The sequence below is a fragment of the Callospermophilus lateralis genome, chromosome X, assembly GCF_048772815.1.
Source record: "Callospermophilus lateralis isolate mCalLat2 chromosome X, mCalLat2.hap1, whole genome shotgun sequence".
Classification (NCBI taxonomy): domain Eukaryota; kingdom Metazoa; phylum Chordata; class Mammalia; order Rodentia; family Sciuridae; genus Callospermophilus; species Callospermophilus lateralis.
The window spans coordinates 4,896,983-4,912,749 of NC_135325.1; the positions used below are offsets into that span (position 1 = coordinate 4,896,983).

Sequence of the window (15,767 nt, forward strand, 5' to 3'; positions counted from 1 at the left end):
TAATGTGCTAATAACTTCTAAACTATGCCTTTCTTGGTTTGTGTGATTGATTATAAATACAAAGTTTGAGATAACATCAGGACTTTGAGAATTAATCAAAGGACATGCTTTTGCTATAGTAGCATTTTTCATAGTCACATATTACATTAAAAATGACCAGAAAGGAACTGAACTTTAGCATGGCTTAATTGCATACACTTGTTCTTACTAGAATTCATTGTTTATACTTCCTAGGCCAATGGAAAGATAAAACAATTAACTGCTATCAGTTTTTAAAAATTAGTGGTTTCTTTCATCATGAAATTTTTACACATAAATAAGTAAAAATGGGGTATTTTATTTCTCTTTCCATAGTTATTTTTTAAAAATATTTATTTAGTCGTAGATGAATACACAGTGTCTTTATTTATTTTTATGTGGTGCCAAGGATTGAACCCAGTGCCTCACACATGAGAGGCAAGTGCTTTACTACTGAGCCCTACCCAGCCCCTCCATGGTTATTTTAATCAAATATTTTATATATATATTGGTACCAGGGATTGAACTCAGGGGCACTCAACTACTGAGCCACATCCCCAGCTCTATTTTGTATTTAGAGACAGGGTCTCACTGAGTTGCTTAGCACCTCCCTTTTGCCGAGGTTGGCTTTGAACTCGCAATCCTCCTGCATTAGCTTCTCAAGCCACTGGGATTATAGGTGTGCACCACTGAGCCTGGCTCAAATGTTATATTTAATCAAATATTCATCTCTTTATTTTAGTGAATTCTGCACAAATGGTGCCAGTTTGAGAGACTTGTTACTCCCAAGAATGGTTCTGAAGATAGTCAATGAGGAACTGATTGTCTACCTCAGTATACTACAGGTGAGACTGTTAATAATAATTAGAAAACTAGTATAAACAGGGTCTAAAGGTGAGATGGAGTGTTTCATATCAAACTTATGTGCTCCTAATCATAGAGCCATCAGGACAAACATCACTCAGGAGAAAGTTCAGAGCAACAATTGGGAGGCCCAAGCAGCAAAGGGAGCCTTAGCCCTTGAAACAGAGGCCATTCCAGGGTGACTGGTACTAGTCCAGGATGAAATGTCCTGGGTAGCCTGAGGTCGATTCTAATCTCTAAGAACTCTGAAAAATCTAAGTTTGTTTTGAAACCATTGTGGTTTGGGCTTTCTCTAGGAAGTCAAAGGGTCTGGCCAGAAGATTCTCAAATCTATCATAAACCAAGCCCCCTGCAATTCCTTCTGCTACAGCAGACTGCAGAATAATGGCCAAGAAGCGTCCCTGCAGGCTGACATGTGTTAGCCTGAGATTGGTCAAATAAATGCTGAGATGGAGGAAAGGAGCCTAATAGAGAGAAGGCATGGTTTTATACATTGTTCTTGTCTTGCCCTCCTTTCCTGTCCTAGAAATTGGCCCCTCGAGAGGAAACTTTACTCATCACTGTTAACCAAGAAGACGGGCATGATGCTGAGATGAAGTTTGAAGATAAACCTGGCTTACAGCCTGACTGAGTCAGGGTCCCTTAGGGACTTTTTTTAGCTGTAGAAATTGCCTTCAAGCCTAGGTAGGGTATGTATAGGTCCTTATGATATAACATGAATGTGATATAAGTATCTGTTAAATGAGGTATTTGGATCAGAAAACTCTCCAGCTACCATTTTTGGGCACCTCCAATATATTATACCAAGGATTGGCAAGCTTTCTCTGAAAAGGCCAAAGAATTTTAGGCTTTGTGGGAACACAGCAACTCAATTCTACCTTTACGGTGTGACAGAATCCATAGATACACAGAAAAGAGTAGATGTGACTGTGATATAATAAAACTTTATTTATGGAGACATATTTGGATTTGGCCTAGTACACATCATTTACTGACCCCTGTGCTAGATATAAATAGATTCTTAGATCCTTCCAAATATTCTTAACAATCCCTGCAGTTGGCCTCAGTTATTTCAATTTTTTTATACCTTTAATTAATTAATTAAATTTTTTATGTGGTGCTGAGGCTCAAACCCAGGCACACATGCTAGGCAAGCACTCTACCACTGAGTCACAATCCTAGCCCTTTATTTCAATTTTTAAAATTTTTAAAATTGTAAGTGGACATGATACATACCTTTATTTATTTATTTATTTATTTATATGTGGTGCTGAGGATTGAACCCAGTGCCTCATACGTGCTAGGTGCATTGCTAAGCCACAACCCCAGCCCACTAAAGTGTCATAATGAACAAGTGGCAAAGCCAAGATTCAAATCTTTACAATCCCTTTCCTGATGTTATCTAAGGGGAAATTTCTACCCTCCTGTGGATAGAACATACACTCTTTAAATGCTAATTTTTAAAAACCATTTTTTAGATAGAAATCTTTCTCTAAGGTTTGCATGGTGCAGGCTATAGCTTATACACAGAACAATGGCAGAATAGTTCTTTGAACCAGGAGTGCTGCTTGCCCATGCATTGATGATTTTTAGCTAATTCCTTTCTATCCCAGTTGTCCCCTGTGCTCTGGCTCCCCTTCCATTTTACCTTCTAAATCCTTATTATCTGCAAAGAAATGAGGTTGCTAAGTTAAATAATATTGCAAGCTAATCTGACATCAGTAGATTCTGGCCCATGTATAGTTTTCATGCCTCTTTTCTGAATTGGAGTGAAATATGTGAAAGTGCATTTTTGTAGGTCAAAAATGGCAATTTCATATGGTTCGACCTAACATTACAGGGCATTGATTCTGAGATATGCATTCTTTCTGGTGTTCATGAGATTTTTCTCCTATTTACTTTACAGTTCATGGAGGTGCTGCAAATGAGGAAAGCAGCAGAAAGTGACTTCCAGGAAGGTGGGCTAAGATACGATAATTCCTAAAATCCATTACACTCTGTACGACAAGGGTCAGGGGTCAGAAATGAGTCACACTACCTCTCTATCAGTCACTGGCACACTGAAATAGTTCTCATTTCTACTTCTCAAAACTCATCTTTTCAGAAGCTTTTGCACAATTGTCTCTTTAATCTTTTCTATTAGAGTGACCCAAAGCCATCCCATTGCATTAACAGACTCACAAGAAGGTGAGCGAACCACTCAATGGAATGAAATAGACATAAGAAGCTTGGCAACCTGGACAAAATACCTCTCGGGACTTTTAAAATATTAACCTTCACTTATAAAACAGAGAATCATCAAAAAAGGAGATGAAACACATCCCATGGCCCCCTCAGTTCCAAATGGGGATTATTTTCAAATGGCTCTATGTGAGTATGTGTGCAGGTCAATATTTACACTTCTAGAGGGCCAAATCATTTTTACTTATGCTAAAAGCAAAATAAACCAGTTTTACAAAGGATGAAAATTAAAGACAACAAAGATGTCTCCAGGTTCAAACAAGAGGGGGCTTCATTTGATTCCTGAAGATAAGGGATCAACATACATGAAACTTTAAAATAAATGAATAAAAATAGCATAAAGTAATGAAAGGAATTGATAAATTTGTGGCATAATTTACTCTCCCAGGAAGAAAGAACAATTTCCAGCTATACAAGAGATTGAAGGAGGGCTGGGGTTGTGGCTCAGCAGTAGAGCGCTTGCCTAGCACGTGCAAGGCCCCTGGGTTCGATCCTCAGCACCACATAAAAATAAATAAATAAATAGATAAGTAAGTAAATAAATAAATAGATTGAAGTATTTTCCTAGCAACTAGCAGGAAGTACAAGTTAAGAAAAGTAAAGATTTCTAATACGTACCTTATTCTCCACCTGGACACTGTCACCTTCTCCAAGCACTGCTGTGTGATGAGGTTCTATTTTCTGTTGAGCATCATCAGGCCCTACAAAAAAAAAAAAAAAAAGATGACCCACTAACTTTAAGACTTATTATAGTACATTTATCCTATGATTGCACATTTGGGCAACCATTTAGTACCATATTAGTTTTAATTTCCATAATAACAGACTTAGGGATCTCCTCAAACCTCTTGATCAGGTAGATTTCACACTACCAAAGTCTGAAACTGGTTGCTTTTCAATATAGATGAGAACAGGGAAGTGAGTCCTGCATTGTGTTTCCATTTATAGTTCAATGGATAAGCAAAGTCCTTGGCATTACATGTTCCTAAAAGTGTTTCCTTGGGAAAATTATAAACCCCAGAAAAAGTAATCATACCTAGGAAAATTATCAAATTCCATCATTAATTCATTTCAATGCAATGTTTACTGAGTACCTACAATTGCCTAGTATCATGGGAAAATACAAAATGTGCAAAGCAGACTTCTTGCTTACAAATAATTAAAAATCTCATTAGGATTGAGTGCAGTGGCACACGCATGTAATCCTAGTGACTCTGGAGGCTGAGGCAGGAGAATTGCAAATTCAATGCCAGTCTTAGCAACTTAGTGAGGCCTTAAGTAACTCAGTGAGACCCTGTCTCAAAAATCAATAAAAAGGGCTGGGCATGTAGCTCAGTGGTAAAGTGCCCCTGGGTTCAATCCCTGATAGAAAAAAACAAAAATCTCATTGGAGCAAACAAAATACATATACAAAATAATCAGAGAATAATTCGACTGAAAAATAAATAAATTAGATAGCTATGGAATAATAGCTATTGAACTACGAACAGGACCCTATTCTAAGTGCTGTAGAGGGTATCTTCAGGATAGATAAGTTTTCATTCCTTCTGTATTGACGTTTACAGATGAAAGAACAAATGAAATTGACTTTTCAAGGTAACAAATAAGTTGATTGGGAAAACAGGGGCTGCAGGTCTCATTCGGGTCTAGGGACTCCAGAAATTCCTTATGGAGGAGATAACACTTAAACAGAGCTCTGCAGAACTAGGATAAACCTGCAAGAAGCAAAGTCAGGAAAAGGGGAATTCTAGACAAGAAGACAGACAGTGGGAAGGTAATGCAGGAACATTTCTGGGGAAACTGTGGACCTCCCACCATTGCTCAAACATGCTTCTAGAATGACAGAAATGGAGGCTGGCTTTAGATTTGGCAATAAAAGAAAAGTCTGGGAATTAAAGAAGAACCTCATTTAGAGTTGGATGATATTTTTAACTGTGATGTGGAGCAGCATTTTATTAGGTGTGTTTTATTGAGATCCCCTGGGAGCAATGAACCATGTCTTTATTTTCATCTTATTCATATATAGCCCCCATTACCCGTGTGGTTCCTTTCTGGCCCCTAAGTTTGTCATATAGCGTGTTTCATGATACATAGACCAAAATAGTTTATAAACTCCTTTGCTATGCGTTAATGGAGTGAGCTGACAAGAGACAGCACTCGAAATACCGAGTTGGTATTTCTCTGCACCCCTTATCAGGGTGGCTTGCTCTACTGCAGTGCTCACTGATTTGTGAGGAAATCTTAATTTAGAAACCAAGAATTGAGCTGTCTGAAGGGCTCTAATCCTAACTTTACATGGGGTACGACTTCTGCCCATGCTCCCTGCCGATGTATGAAAGTGTTGATATGGAGAGGCCATTCAAAATGTTTCACCCTAAGTAGACCTTTCTTATAGACACTGGAGTCAGGTTTCCACTGTAATAATTCTAAATGTACCTCTAGCTTCTACATTGTTACATGAAATGCTTAAAACAAGGGGTCATAGAAGGCAAAGACTGATTTCATCTTCATTTCTAAGTCATTTCTATGATATTTTTCCCAATCTAGTTATCTCCTGAACCTAAAATTGGTCTCAAAGGAAATATATCTTATTGTTTCTGATTACTTTCTATTATAAATAGGGCCAAATCAGATAATAAATAGTTTCCATTGGGAATCTGTGCCAAAGAATGTTCAATCTAATAGGATAGTTAAGGAAAATTTAGCCGAAGATGATTTAATTGCAAATGTTTTACCTAAACCATCATAAAAGAGCAAAAATACTTGAAAATCTATTTTAAACTCAGTGCTGGGGCTGGGATTGTAGCTCAGTGGAAAAGCACTTGCCTAGCATGTGTGAGGTACCGGGTTTGATTCTCAGCACCACATAAAAATAAATAAATAAAATAAAGGTATTGTGTCCACCTACAACTAAAAAATTCTTTTTTAAAAAAAATTTTTTTAGTTGTCAATGGACCTTTATTTTATTCATATGCAGTGCTAAGAATCAAACCCAGGGCCTCACACATGCTAGGCAAGCACTTTACCACTAAGCCACAACCCCAGTCCCTAAAAAATTCTTTTATTAAAAAAAGTGCCATTAACTGTTGTACATCCTTTCTGCATATGCCTTTTTCTTCTCTTTATGAGAACTGCTGTCCCACATACTCTGTGTCCCACACATTCTAGTACTTCCATTATATTTTGACACCACTAATTTTATGTGTATAGTTAAAGATCCCTTATCTGATACAATCAAGACTGTTAATCGAAAAACAGAAACTTCCTCAAACATTTCATTTTAAATTGAAGTGTAAATGTGCATTAGTTTTTTAATTTTTATGAATATAGCTAAAATTGGTCTGCTGACTGGATTGAAGCATTGTCTTTCTTTGTAAGACATACCCATGTGGCATCACCTAAATCCTTCTGGTTTATTACAGTTTCCCCTAATCTTTGCCATTTGTCTCATTCATATTGATTTGAAGGCATTTTCTTCAGCAACTTAACTTTTACAAAGCATCTGACTTAGTCTTTCTAGAATACCATCTCTCTTTCCACATTTATTTCTTTTATTTACATATTAATTAAATTACATAGTTGCAATTAGTGGTGCAACTGGCACAAACAAATGGAGAACAATCACAACTGCCTTGAAGTCCAGTACAGCTCAGCTGGTGGAAAGACCTGATCATCCTAGCTGTGGGGTACATCCCTCACAGTATTCACTATGGAATGCAAGAGCATCAGTCAATCCAGTAAATTGAGTAAGTGGAGGTCAATTAAGAGCACATCTGGTATATATGTGTGCTTGCCCACTTTTATTGTAATATCCAAGGACCATGTCAAGTTTCTTAATTCCACTCAGAATTAGGAACCAAAGGTTGAATACCAACTAAGTTTTAAGTGGGACCATTCTACCTTTGTAAGCCAGTTAGCTGTCATTTCAGTACCACAGATAAATGTTTTTAGATTTCTAAATGCCTTTTTCTCAGCACCAACATTATACTTGATATTGGTCCTTTTAGGGCACTGGCATTCAAACTGATAAAACCAGAGCAAGCTTCAAGGACATGACACATAAACTCTTTCACCCTTTTGATCTCTGCATTAATGTGTAATTTTCATCATAGCTGCAGGGAAGGAGTTCAGTAGTAGTACCTTTGGGATCTATTAGTTTTCTGACCATACAGTTTTTATATTCTTTTGATTTTTTTCTTTTTATCACATTCTGCACAGAATCCAGCTGAGGTGATGGTCAAAGGACTTTTTGCCTCAATAAGAGACTGTCATCAAAGGCAACAGTTGACTTAGAAAGCTTTTCCAATGTTAAAGAAAGCAAATGTATCAAAATTTACAAAAAGCCTTGAAAAGCATACCAGTTCCTGCCATCTGTAGTTGGCTGGTGCCAATCTAGTTTTATAAGCAAGATAAAATCAAAGCAGTAAAATCGGAAAGCATTTTCTAGATTCTATATAAATTTTATAAGTCAGAACACATTCAATAGCTCTTTCTGTTTTGCAGTTTGTTTTCTCCGTGATTTGTTCTTGACTCTTTTTTTTAACACCCTTATTAGAGATTGGGTAAGAAGAAGGGAAGGAAGTAAAATTCAAATGAGATCCTCATAAAATTCAAATGAGATAAAATTCAAATGGGGTTGCTCATTAATTCAAGCAGAGTCCTAAGAGGCTAGTTTTGTGAGCTGGATTCTGTCCATGGTACCTCTGGATAGATGCAACTTCACTCCAAGACTACAGACCACACTCTATTTCTTTTCTTTTTTTTTTTTTTTTTTGCAGGGGGGAAGTACCAGGATTGAACTCAGGGGCACTTGACCACTGAACCACATCCTCAGCCCTATTTTTTTCAATATTTTTTTTTAGTTATACATGGACACAATATCTTTTTTTTTGTTTATTTATTTTTATGTGGTGCTGAGGATCAAACCCAGTGCCTCACATGTGCAAGGCAAGTGCTCTGCCACTGAGCTACAACCCCAGCACCCTCAGCCCTATTTTGTATTTTATTTAGAGACAGAGTCTCATTGATTTGCTTAGGGCCTCGATTTTGCTGAGGCTGGCTTTGAACTCATGATCCTCCTATGTCAGGCTTCCAAATCACTGGGATTACAGGTGTGCACCACTGCACCTGGCCACACAACCCTATTTCTTGCCAGATGTTTTGCACTTGTGGCCCATGGTCACAAATGGGAATCAGGCCAGTGATCAGAGATGACTCAGAAAAATCCTGCCTCACCTCAAGGAAAATAAGTGGATAAAATAAGACAATTTTTAAAAAATAAGAAATAAATAAGAAAAAAAACAATAAGAAAAATAAGTGGCATTCTCACCCTGAGAAGTACAGAGCTTTTCATGCATTAATTTCTGGAACTAAAGGTCTCTCAGGAAACAAGACTGTAACAATGGATTAAAATAGATTTTAAAGATTACTTGTTAATTTTTCTCCCCTTATCCTTCACAATGACATTAAAACCAAAATCAATTGTAGAGCCAATAGGCTAGGAAAGGTCTTTAGTTTTTTAAATGGTTGGAAGAAATTTAAAAATGGTATTTGATGACATATGAAAAATACACAAATTTTACATAAAATTTTATTGTATATATTTGTATGTGTTATTGCCTATGGCTGCTTTTGTGCCTGCTGGCAGGGCTGAGTAGTCACAACTGAGACTACTTTGTGGCTCACAGAGATGAAAGTATTTGTTGTCTGGCCCTTTATAGAAAGTTCGCTTTCTCCTGCTTTTTCTTATTCCACATAAATATTTCTGGAATCCACCTTAGAATTCATGTGCTTTCTTTATTATGTTCCATTTATGCAGATTATTTTCTTGGTCTTGAAATCATAAATCAAGGGTACTACTTCCATTTTATTTTTTTACATTTTTACAAAGTATTATGGAATTATCAGGATATTCAGAAGATTATAAAAATAAATGATATTTCATCTCTTCCAGGTGGTTAATATAGCTTAATATAGGTGCTCAGGGATTTATATACAATACTAGATTATTTTCATACTTTCTTGAATGCTAAACTAAATGAATTTTGCTTCTGACCCTTAATTGAACTCAGTGAAAGAGGAATCAAGTCCACTTACACCATATTAGGAATAAGTTCAAAATACTGTTATTTCCAGAAGAAAACTTGTAGATAATTGAGCACTCTTTTTGGAAAATATAAAGCACAGCTTAGTCAAGCATGGTGGCACACACTTGTAATCTCAGCGGCTCAGGAGGCTGAGGCAGGAGGATCACAAGTTCAAAGCCAGCCTCAGCAAAGGCAAGGTGCTAAGCAACTCAGTGAGACCTGGTCTGTAAATAAAAATACAAAATAGGGCTGGGGATGTGACTCAGGGGTCGAGTATTTCTGAGTTCAATCTCTAGTACCAAACAAAGGAAGGCTGAGGCAGGAGGATCATGAGTTCACATTCCCAGCCTCAGCAACTTAGCAAGGCCCTAAGCAACTTAGCAAGACTGAGTCTCAAAATTAAAAAATAAAATAAAATAAAAAGGGCTGGGAATGTGGCTTAGTGGTTAAGCACTACTGGGTTCAATCCCTGAGACCAAGAAAAAAAAGAATGCTTTAAACTAGCTCTGGGTGTTGCCTTCTAGCTCTGAGCAGATTATGTTAGCGAGCCAGCTATCCTGGAGCTTACAGTGTATTGCCCAAAGAGGTGGCCATGTTAGGGCCCCTGGAAGTTCATATGGGCACCTGCAGGAGGCAGGTGGAGAGGATCCGACCCAAGAGGGTCTCAGAAATGGGGATTCTTGGCCTGCACCTTGGGATCCTCCCCAACCATGATTGTTCACAGGGATGAGAAACAGAAAATGAGAACTTGATTCTCTTTGGGATATTCCCAAAAGCACAGCTAGAGATGAATATTCTGGTGCAATAAGTTTATTTGATTCCAGGGAACAACAGTCCAGAAGGGTTAGGCAGGAACAGAAGGCAGACAATGAAGGGCGAGTCATGGGGAACACTCCCACCAGGAAACTTTAGGAAAAGTTCTCTCACAAAGGCTTCTGGGTTATTCTACCTGAGGATCCAGGTAACTTTCAGAGTATTCATTCTCCAGCACTTTCAACCTGCCTGTCTGGGGCAGAGCAGCCTTCCAGGGTTTGAGAGAAAGTGGCATAGATACTGGCCACTGGAAGTTGATCAATAGGTACTGAGGATATATAGCCCCAGGGCTATGGGTACGGCACTGACAGCATCTGCTACAACCATATCCTGCCTTGGTTCTGGTCCCAGGTCTATCAATGTACCCTTGGCAAGTTAAATTTTAACTTCCTTTAGATTTCACATTCCTCATGTAAAAAATGAAAGTTAATTAGTTCTCAAATGTCCCTTTTTAAAAAGACTCAACAAGCTATACAATACACAACCCTTAGAATAGGAGAAAACTCACTTTGAGATACTTCAGAGGCATCTGGGACTGCTAATTCACCTTCTTTCACCTCCGAGGAGATAGATTCCTGCTCCTAGGGGAGTGTATTACAGCTGCATCTCCTTATAGTATGGAGGTTGCCAACCTCTTCTTAGTGAGATGATAACACACATAATCATGCCTGGACCTCTTGTCTGCACAGAGACCACAGAAAATGGCTATGTCACGAATGGTATTCATATTCTCCCTCATTGAACATTCTGGAACTGTGAGCACCCTGCCGTGACTGTACCTATGCTGGGAATGTACAGAGGGCTGGTGTATTTGATTATACAAAATAGTTTCAATCTACCATTTATCCCTTTAGTGGTTTAAATTAAGTTGCAGTTGAAGCCAAAATTATATACCTATAACTTACCAATATACACATCTCCAGATATGGTATAAATGAAACTCGTCCACCCTGGAAAAGGACCAGCAACATTAAAATGTTAGTGTCCATAATGCCAAAAGGAAAGACAAAAGAAAAATCTGAAGATGAAATCCTTTGTTTTCTTTTAGACATGTATTTGAGATTCTAGTTTTGTGAGCTGCTTAAAATACATACTCACATATGTACACTTTCTTACACACACATGCGTGCACACATACGTGCTTCTAAACCTAAATGACTTCACTCTCAATGTTTCAGAGCCACCCAAAGTAGAAAATGCACAATTCATGTGGCTATATATCTATATGCCAAAAGTCATATTAACAAACAAGTTGTTCCTTCTAGTTCTATTAACTGCAAGACTCCAATTTGTCTTTTATCTTCAGTTTGCTATGTCCCCAGGTAGCCTGAAGTGTGAATAATGCTACAAAGATTTTTTTTTAAATATTTTAGTTTTTAGTTGTAGTTGGGCACAATATCTTCATTTTATTTATTTATTTATATGTGTTTCTGAGGATTGAACCCAGGGCCTCACACGTGCTAGGCGAGCGCTCTACCACTGAGCCACAACCCCAGCCCTGTTTTTTTTTTTTAATTACTTAGTTGAATTTTAGTTTTCAGTGAACTCATTTTTTCTTATCTATTCTAAAGTATAACATGCATCAATTGCAAGGATGTAAGTATACAAAAATCTCTGGGGGACTAATGGGCTTCAGATGGCTTGTGAAATACCTGGAATTGCCCACACAATTTTTCAAAAATGTGCATTTTTCTGGGAAAAGGATACATAGTGTCTATGAGATTCCTACCATGACCTGAGGGGCCAACAACCTAACATTTGCACTCTTAGCCCCAGCACTTGATTTTCATGAATATTTATGTACTGTACCCGTGGCTCAGAGAGATGCTGTGTTTGCTCAGAGAGATGTGAACCTAGAAATCTCAAAAAGGAGTGAGGATGTCATTCCTTGTGCCTTCAGCAGAAAAGACAATATGGAAATGAAATATAGGGCAGAGTTCATGGTGGGAAGGAAGGGCCCAGGAGTCAAAGACACAGTGACTGAATAGACAAAAGCAGGCACAGAAGGAGTAAGGAGGATAAAATACACTCTAAGGACATGGTTGTGATGGTTGATGGTTGGTGGGTTCAAACACACAAGAGTGCCCAAAAGAAACTCCAGAACTGATAACATTGAACACAATGGAGTCTTGAGAAAATCTGAAGGTTGGCCAAACACAATTGGCAGATATAATGAACAAGGCCCCGCCAGCGGTGCTCAAGTTGTACAGCTCTGGGGAGAGAGGTCCGTGGCAGATGCTGAAAGCCCTGGCCAGACTTTGTAGTGCACTCTGATCTGCCTGCTAATGGATGCTGAGCTTCCCATTCCTATTAACCTGATTTATCATTATACTGTACAACAAAACCCCTTTCTTCTCTGTTTGCTTTGTTAAAAAAAAAAAAAAAAAAAAAAAAAAAAAAAACACCACTGGACATTCTTGAGATTTTCTTTTCAAAATGCAAATGACTTTATTTTTTTTTTTTAGAGTATAAAAAAAGTAACACATTATTTTAAGAATATGAAGGCATGGACCATCTAAACTGGAAATCTTTCTACATCATCATGCCTACACTGACATAAATATTGTTAGCAATTTGGTGTTTGTACTTAAAGGTTTGTTTGTTTCCTTTTATACACTGTATGATAATGACTTAAAAATTAGAACAAAAAGTTCTGGGTTTTTTTTTTTTTTTGAGGGGTTGGGGGCAGGGGTGCTAGGCATTAAACCCAGGGATGCTTAATCACTGAGCCACATTCCCAGCCCTTTTAAAATATTTTATCTGGAGACAAGTTCTCACTGAGTAGTTCAGTGTCTCCCTAAATTGCTGAGGCTGACTTTGAACTTGAGATCCCTCCTGCCTCAGCCTCCTGAACTGCTGGGATCACAGGCGTGCACAGACCAAAATGTTCTGTTTTAAATTCCTTTCCTTGTCAAAACACAGAGCAATAATTCATCCTTAGGAAAGGCTGTATGGCATTGCACTGTAAGGACATGTCAAAATCTACATAACCAATCCCCTCTTCAAGGTTTCAAGGTATTAAAAAACTCTTTCCACATTTGACACGACCTCAAGCTGTTATTTGCTTGACCTGCTACCTGGCGGTTCTGATCCTGGCTCTAAGAGGAAAAGACTAAGCTACAACACTTGCTGCTCCAGAGTCAAATTCGTAGGCAAATAGGTTTTATTCAAAGTCAGCTTTGAAAAGATCACCATTTTCAGCAAGAGGAAGTTCTGTGTGTTTCAATACCAAATAAAAACTCATTTTGAAAAGGACTAAACTTGGGAGCTCCCCTCTAAACTCAAGTGGAAGCTAAGGGGCTTCCCCTCAACTTCCTGGCCTGACAGAGAAATCTGGGAATGGAGACTATCCCTGCCCCAGCCTGTGTAGTACAGGATAACTAAACTGAATATGGATATTTCCTGCCTTTTGTTCCCATTTTGTCCCCTCTGTTAGCCAAGCAAATCTACATATGTATATCATCTGGCTTTTGTTTTTATAAATGGTAAATGCTTCTGTGGGGCAGCCAGGAGAATCAATCTAGCTGCTTTTCCCCAGTTTCATCAAAATGCACAAAATTTGGGGGTTGGGGCTGTAGATCAGTGGTAAAGTGCTTGCCTATCACGCTTAAGGCACTGAGTTCAATTCCCAGTACCACATAAAAAAACTAAATAAACAACATAAAGGTATTGTGAACATCTACAATTTAAAAATCTCTTTTTGAAAAAAATGCACAAAATTCACTTTTCCTTTTTCCATCTTTATTTTATGAGAGCAAGTGGCCAAATCTAGCCAGTAGGGATCCAGGTAGGATCATTTTAATCTTTCTATTTCATTCCTCCTTTGTTTCTCTCTTACCCTCTAAGCAGAAATCTAGTCCAGACATAATTGCCGAGGTCAATTTTCTTTAAAATTTTTTCACATAACCAGAAGTACCAAACATTTGCGTCAAGGAATGGCTGAGTCAGTTTATTAAATGCATTTATCTATTTTTATTCCTCCTTTTTAAAATAGTCTAGTAGGATATAGAGTCTTCTTTTGCCAGTTATAATACAGTTCATGCTGCTGGCTGGAATGCACAATGTTAGAAGTAATGGAATTGCAAGAGCGGGCAATTTCCTTTTTATCTTCTTTTCAGCATGGGTGACCACATGCACTTGTTTTTATTAAACTTTGTTTAATTTCCACTAAGTTTGTTTTCTTAAGGCTAGCATAAAAGAAAACAAATACCCAAGTATGTGAATACATACTACATATTTAAAAACAACCTTGTTCCCTTAGAATTACCTCTCTATGGGCTGAGGATATAGCTCAGTTGGTAGAGTGCTTGTCTTCTATGCACAAGGCCCTGGGTTCAATCCCCAGCACCACAAAATTGTGTGTACCCTCCTCCCACTTTTATGCACCAGGAATTGATGCCACCCTCACAATTTTGTTGCTGTCAAGGTCACACCCCTACATTTTCCTTTCTTTTACAAATATGGTTGCCAAGCTACCATCCCTCTACAGCTGGGAAGCACTTCCCTTCCCTTAGGCAATAACAAATAAAATGAGTTGGGATAGAGGTCATATTTTTCTGGCCCCCTAGGACAGTTAAGTCAGCAACACATATAAATCAGACCTCCTTTAGCCAAACATAAAAAATGTACAATGTTTCTTTTAATTATGTAAATCATTTTCTGTGGCATCTGTTCTCATTTCCAGGGAGGTTCCTAATTCTTGCAAACATCCCTAGTGAGAGTTTTTTTTTTTTTTTTTTTTTTTTTTAATTACATTCCTTGGCTTAATCTAGATCATTTCCCTCTTCCTCAGTCTTTTTTTATTTTTAATTTGGGCTTGAACCCAGGGGCGCTTAACCCCTGAGCCACATTACAACTTTTTATTTTTATTTTGAGACAGGGTCTTGCTAAATTGCTAAGGCTGGCTTTGAACTTTCGATCTTCCTGCCTTATCTCCTGAGCCACTGGGATTACAGGCATGCACCAACCGGGCAGGACCCTTCTCAGTCTTAAGAGTTCATTAGTCCAGTGAATTTACAGATACATGTATCTAGATAAAAAGTAGAAAAACATGGTCTGGTGACACACCAAATCCATAATAGAAGTCAGCTCTTGGGAGGAGAGGAGAGGGTAAAGGAGCCAAGAAGAGAATCCAATTCTGGGTCACACTGGTTGCCAGACCTCAAAACAGCCGTGGTTCCTGAAAATCTGCCCCAGAAGTCCTTGCATTAAGTTTCCACAGGCAAATACCTCACCATGGACTTAATGCCTGACTTCCTGGGACAGGAGGCAGAGATGTTTGGTCCTCTCCTCATTTCACCAAATTATTTTTAAATTTTTACTTATACATACAGAAAAGCTGCAAAAATAATACAGAGAATTACTGTACACCATTTACCCAGATTCCCCAAAAGCCAACATGTTATCATACTTTATCATTTTTCTTGGTATAAATGTCATTTTTCCCAAAATACTTCTAAATAATTTATAGACATGATGCCTCTTACCCTGAAATAATTTTCAATATGTATTCCCTAAAAACAAGGATATTTTCCTACAAAGGTATAGCACTCTTTTTTTGGGAAGTAGGGGTACCCAGGGATTGAACTCAGGGGCACTCAATCACTGAGCCCCATCCCCAGCTCTATTTTTTATTTTATTTAGAGACAGGGTCTCACTGAATTGCTTAGCACCTTGCTTTTGCTGAGGCTGGCTTTGAACTCACAATCTTCCTGCCTCAGGCTTCAGAGCTGCTGGAATCAGAGG

At 38.1% G+C, this 15,767-nt stretch overlaps 1 protein-coding gene across 2 annotated transcripts in view; it reads right to left on the reverse strand.

Annotated features, from left to right (window-relative positions):
* Nucleotides 1–15,767, reverse strand: part of Pir (pirin) — a 101,164-nt gene that overhangs the window by 12,256 nt on the left and 73,141 nt on the right. For both annotated transcript variants that reach the window (XM_077107174.1, XM_077107173.1), the window contains exons 7-8: nucleotides 10,928–10,972; nucleotides 3,742–3,824 (exon numbers count right to left, since the gene is read on the reverse strand). In XM_077107174.1, the coding sequence (XP_076963289.1) occupies nucleotides 3,742–3,824; nucleotides 10,928–10,972 (128 nt within the window). The remainder of the gene's footprint in view (nucleotides 1–3,741; nucleotides 3,825–10,927; nucleotides 10,973–15,767) is intronic.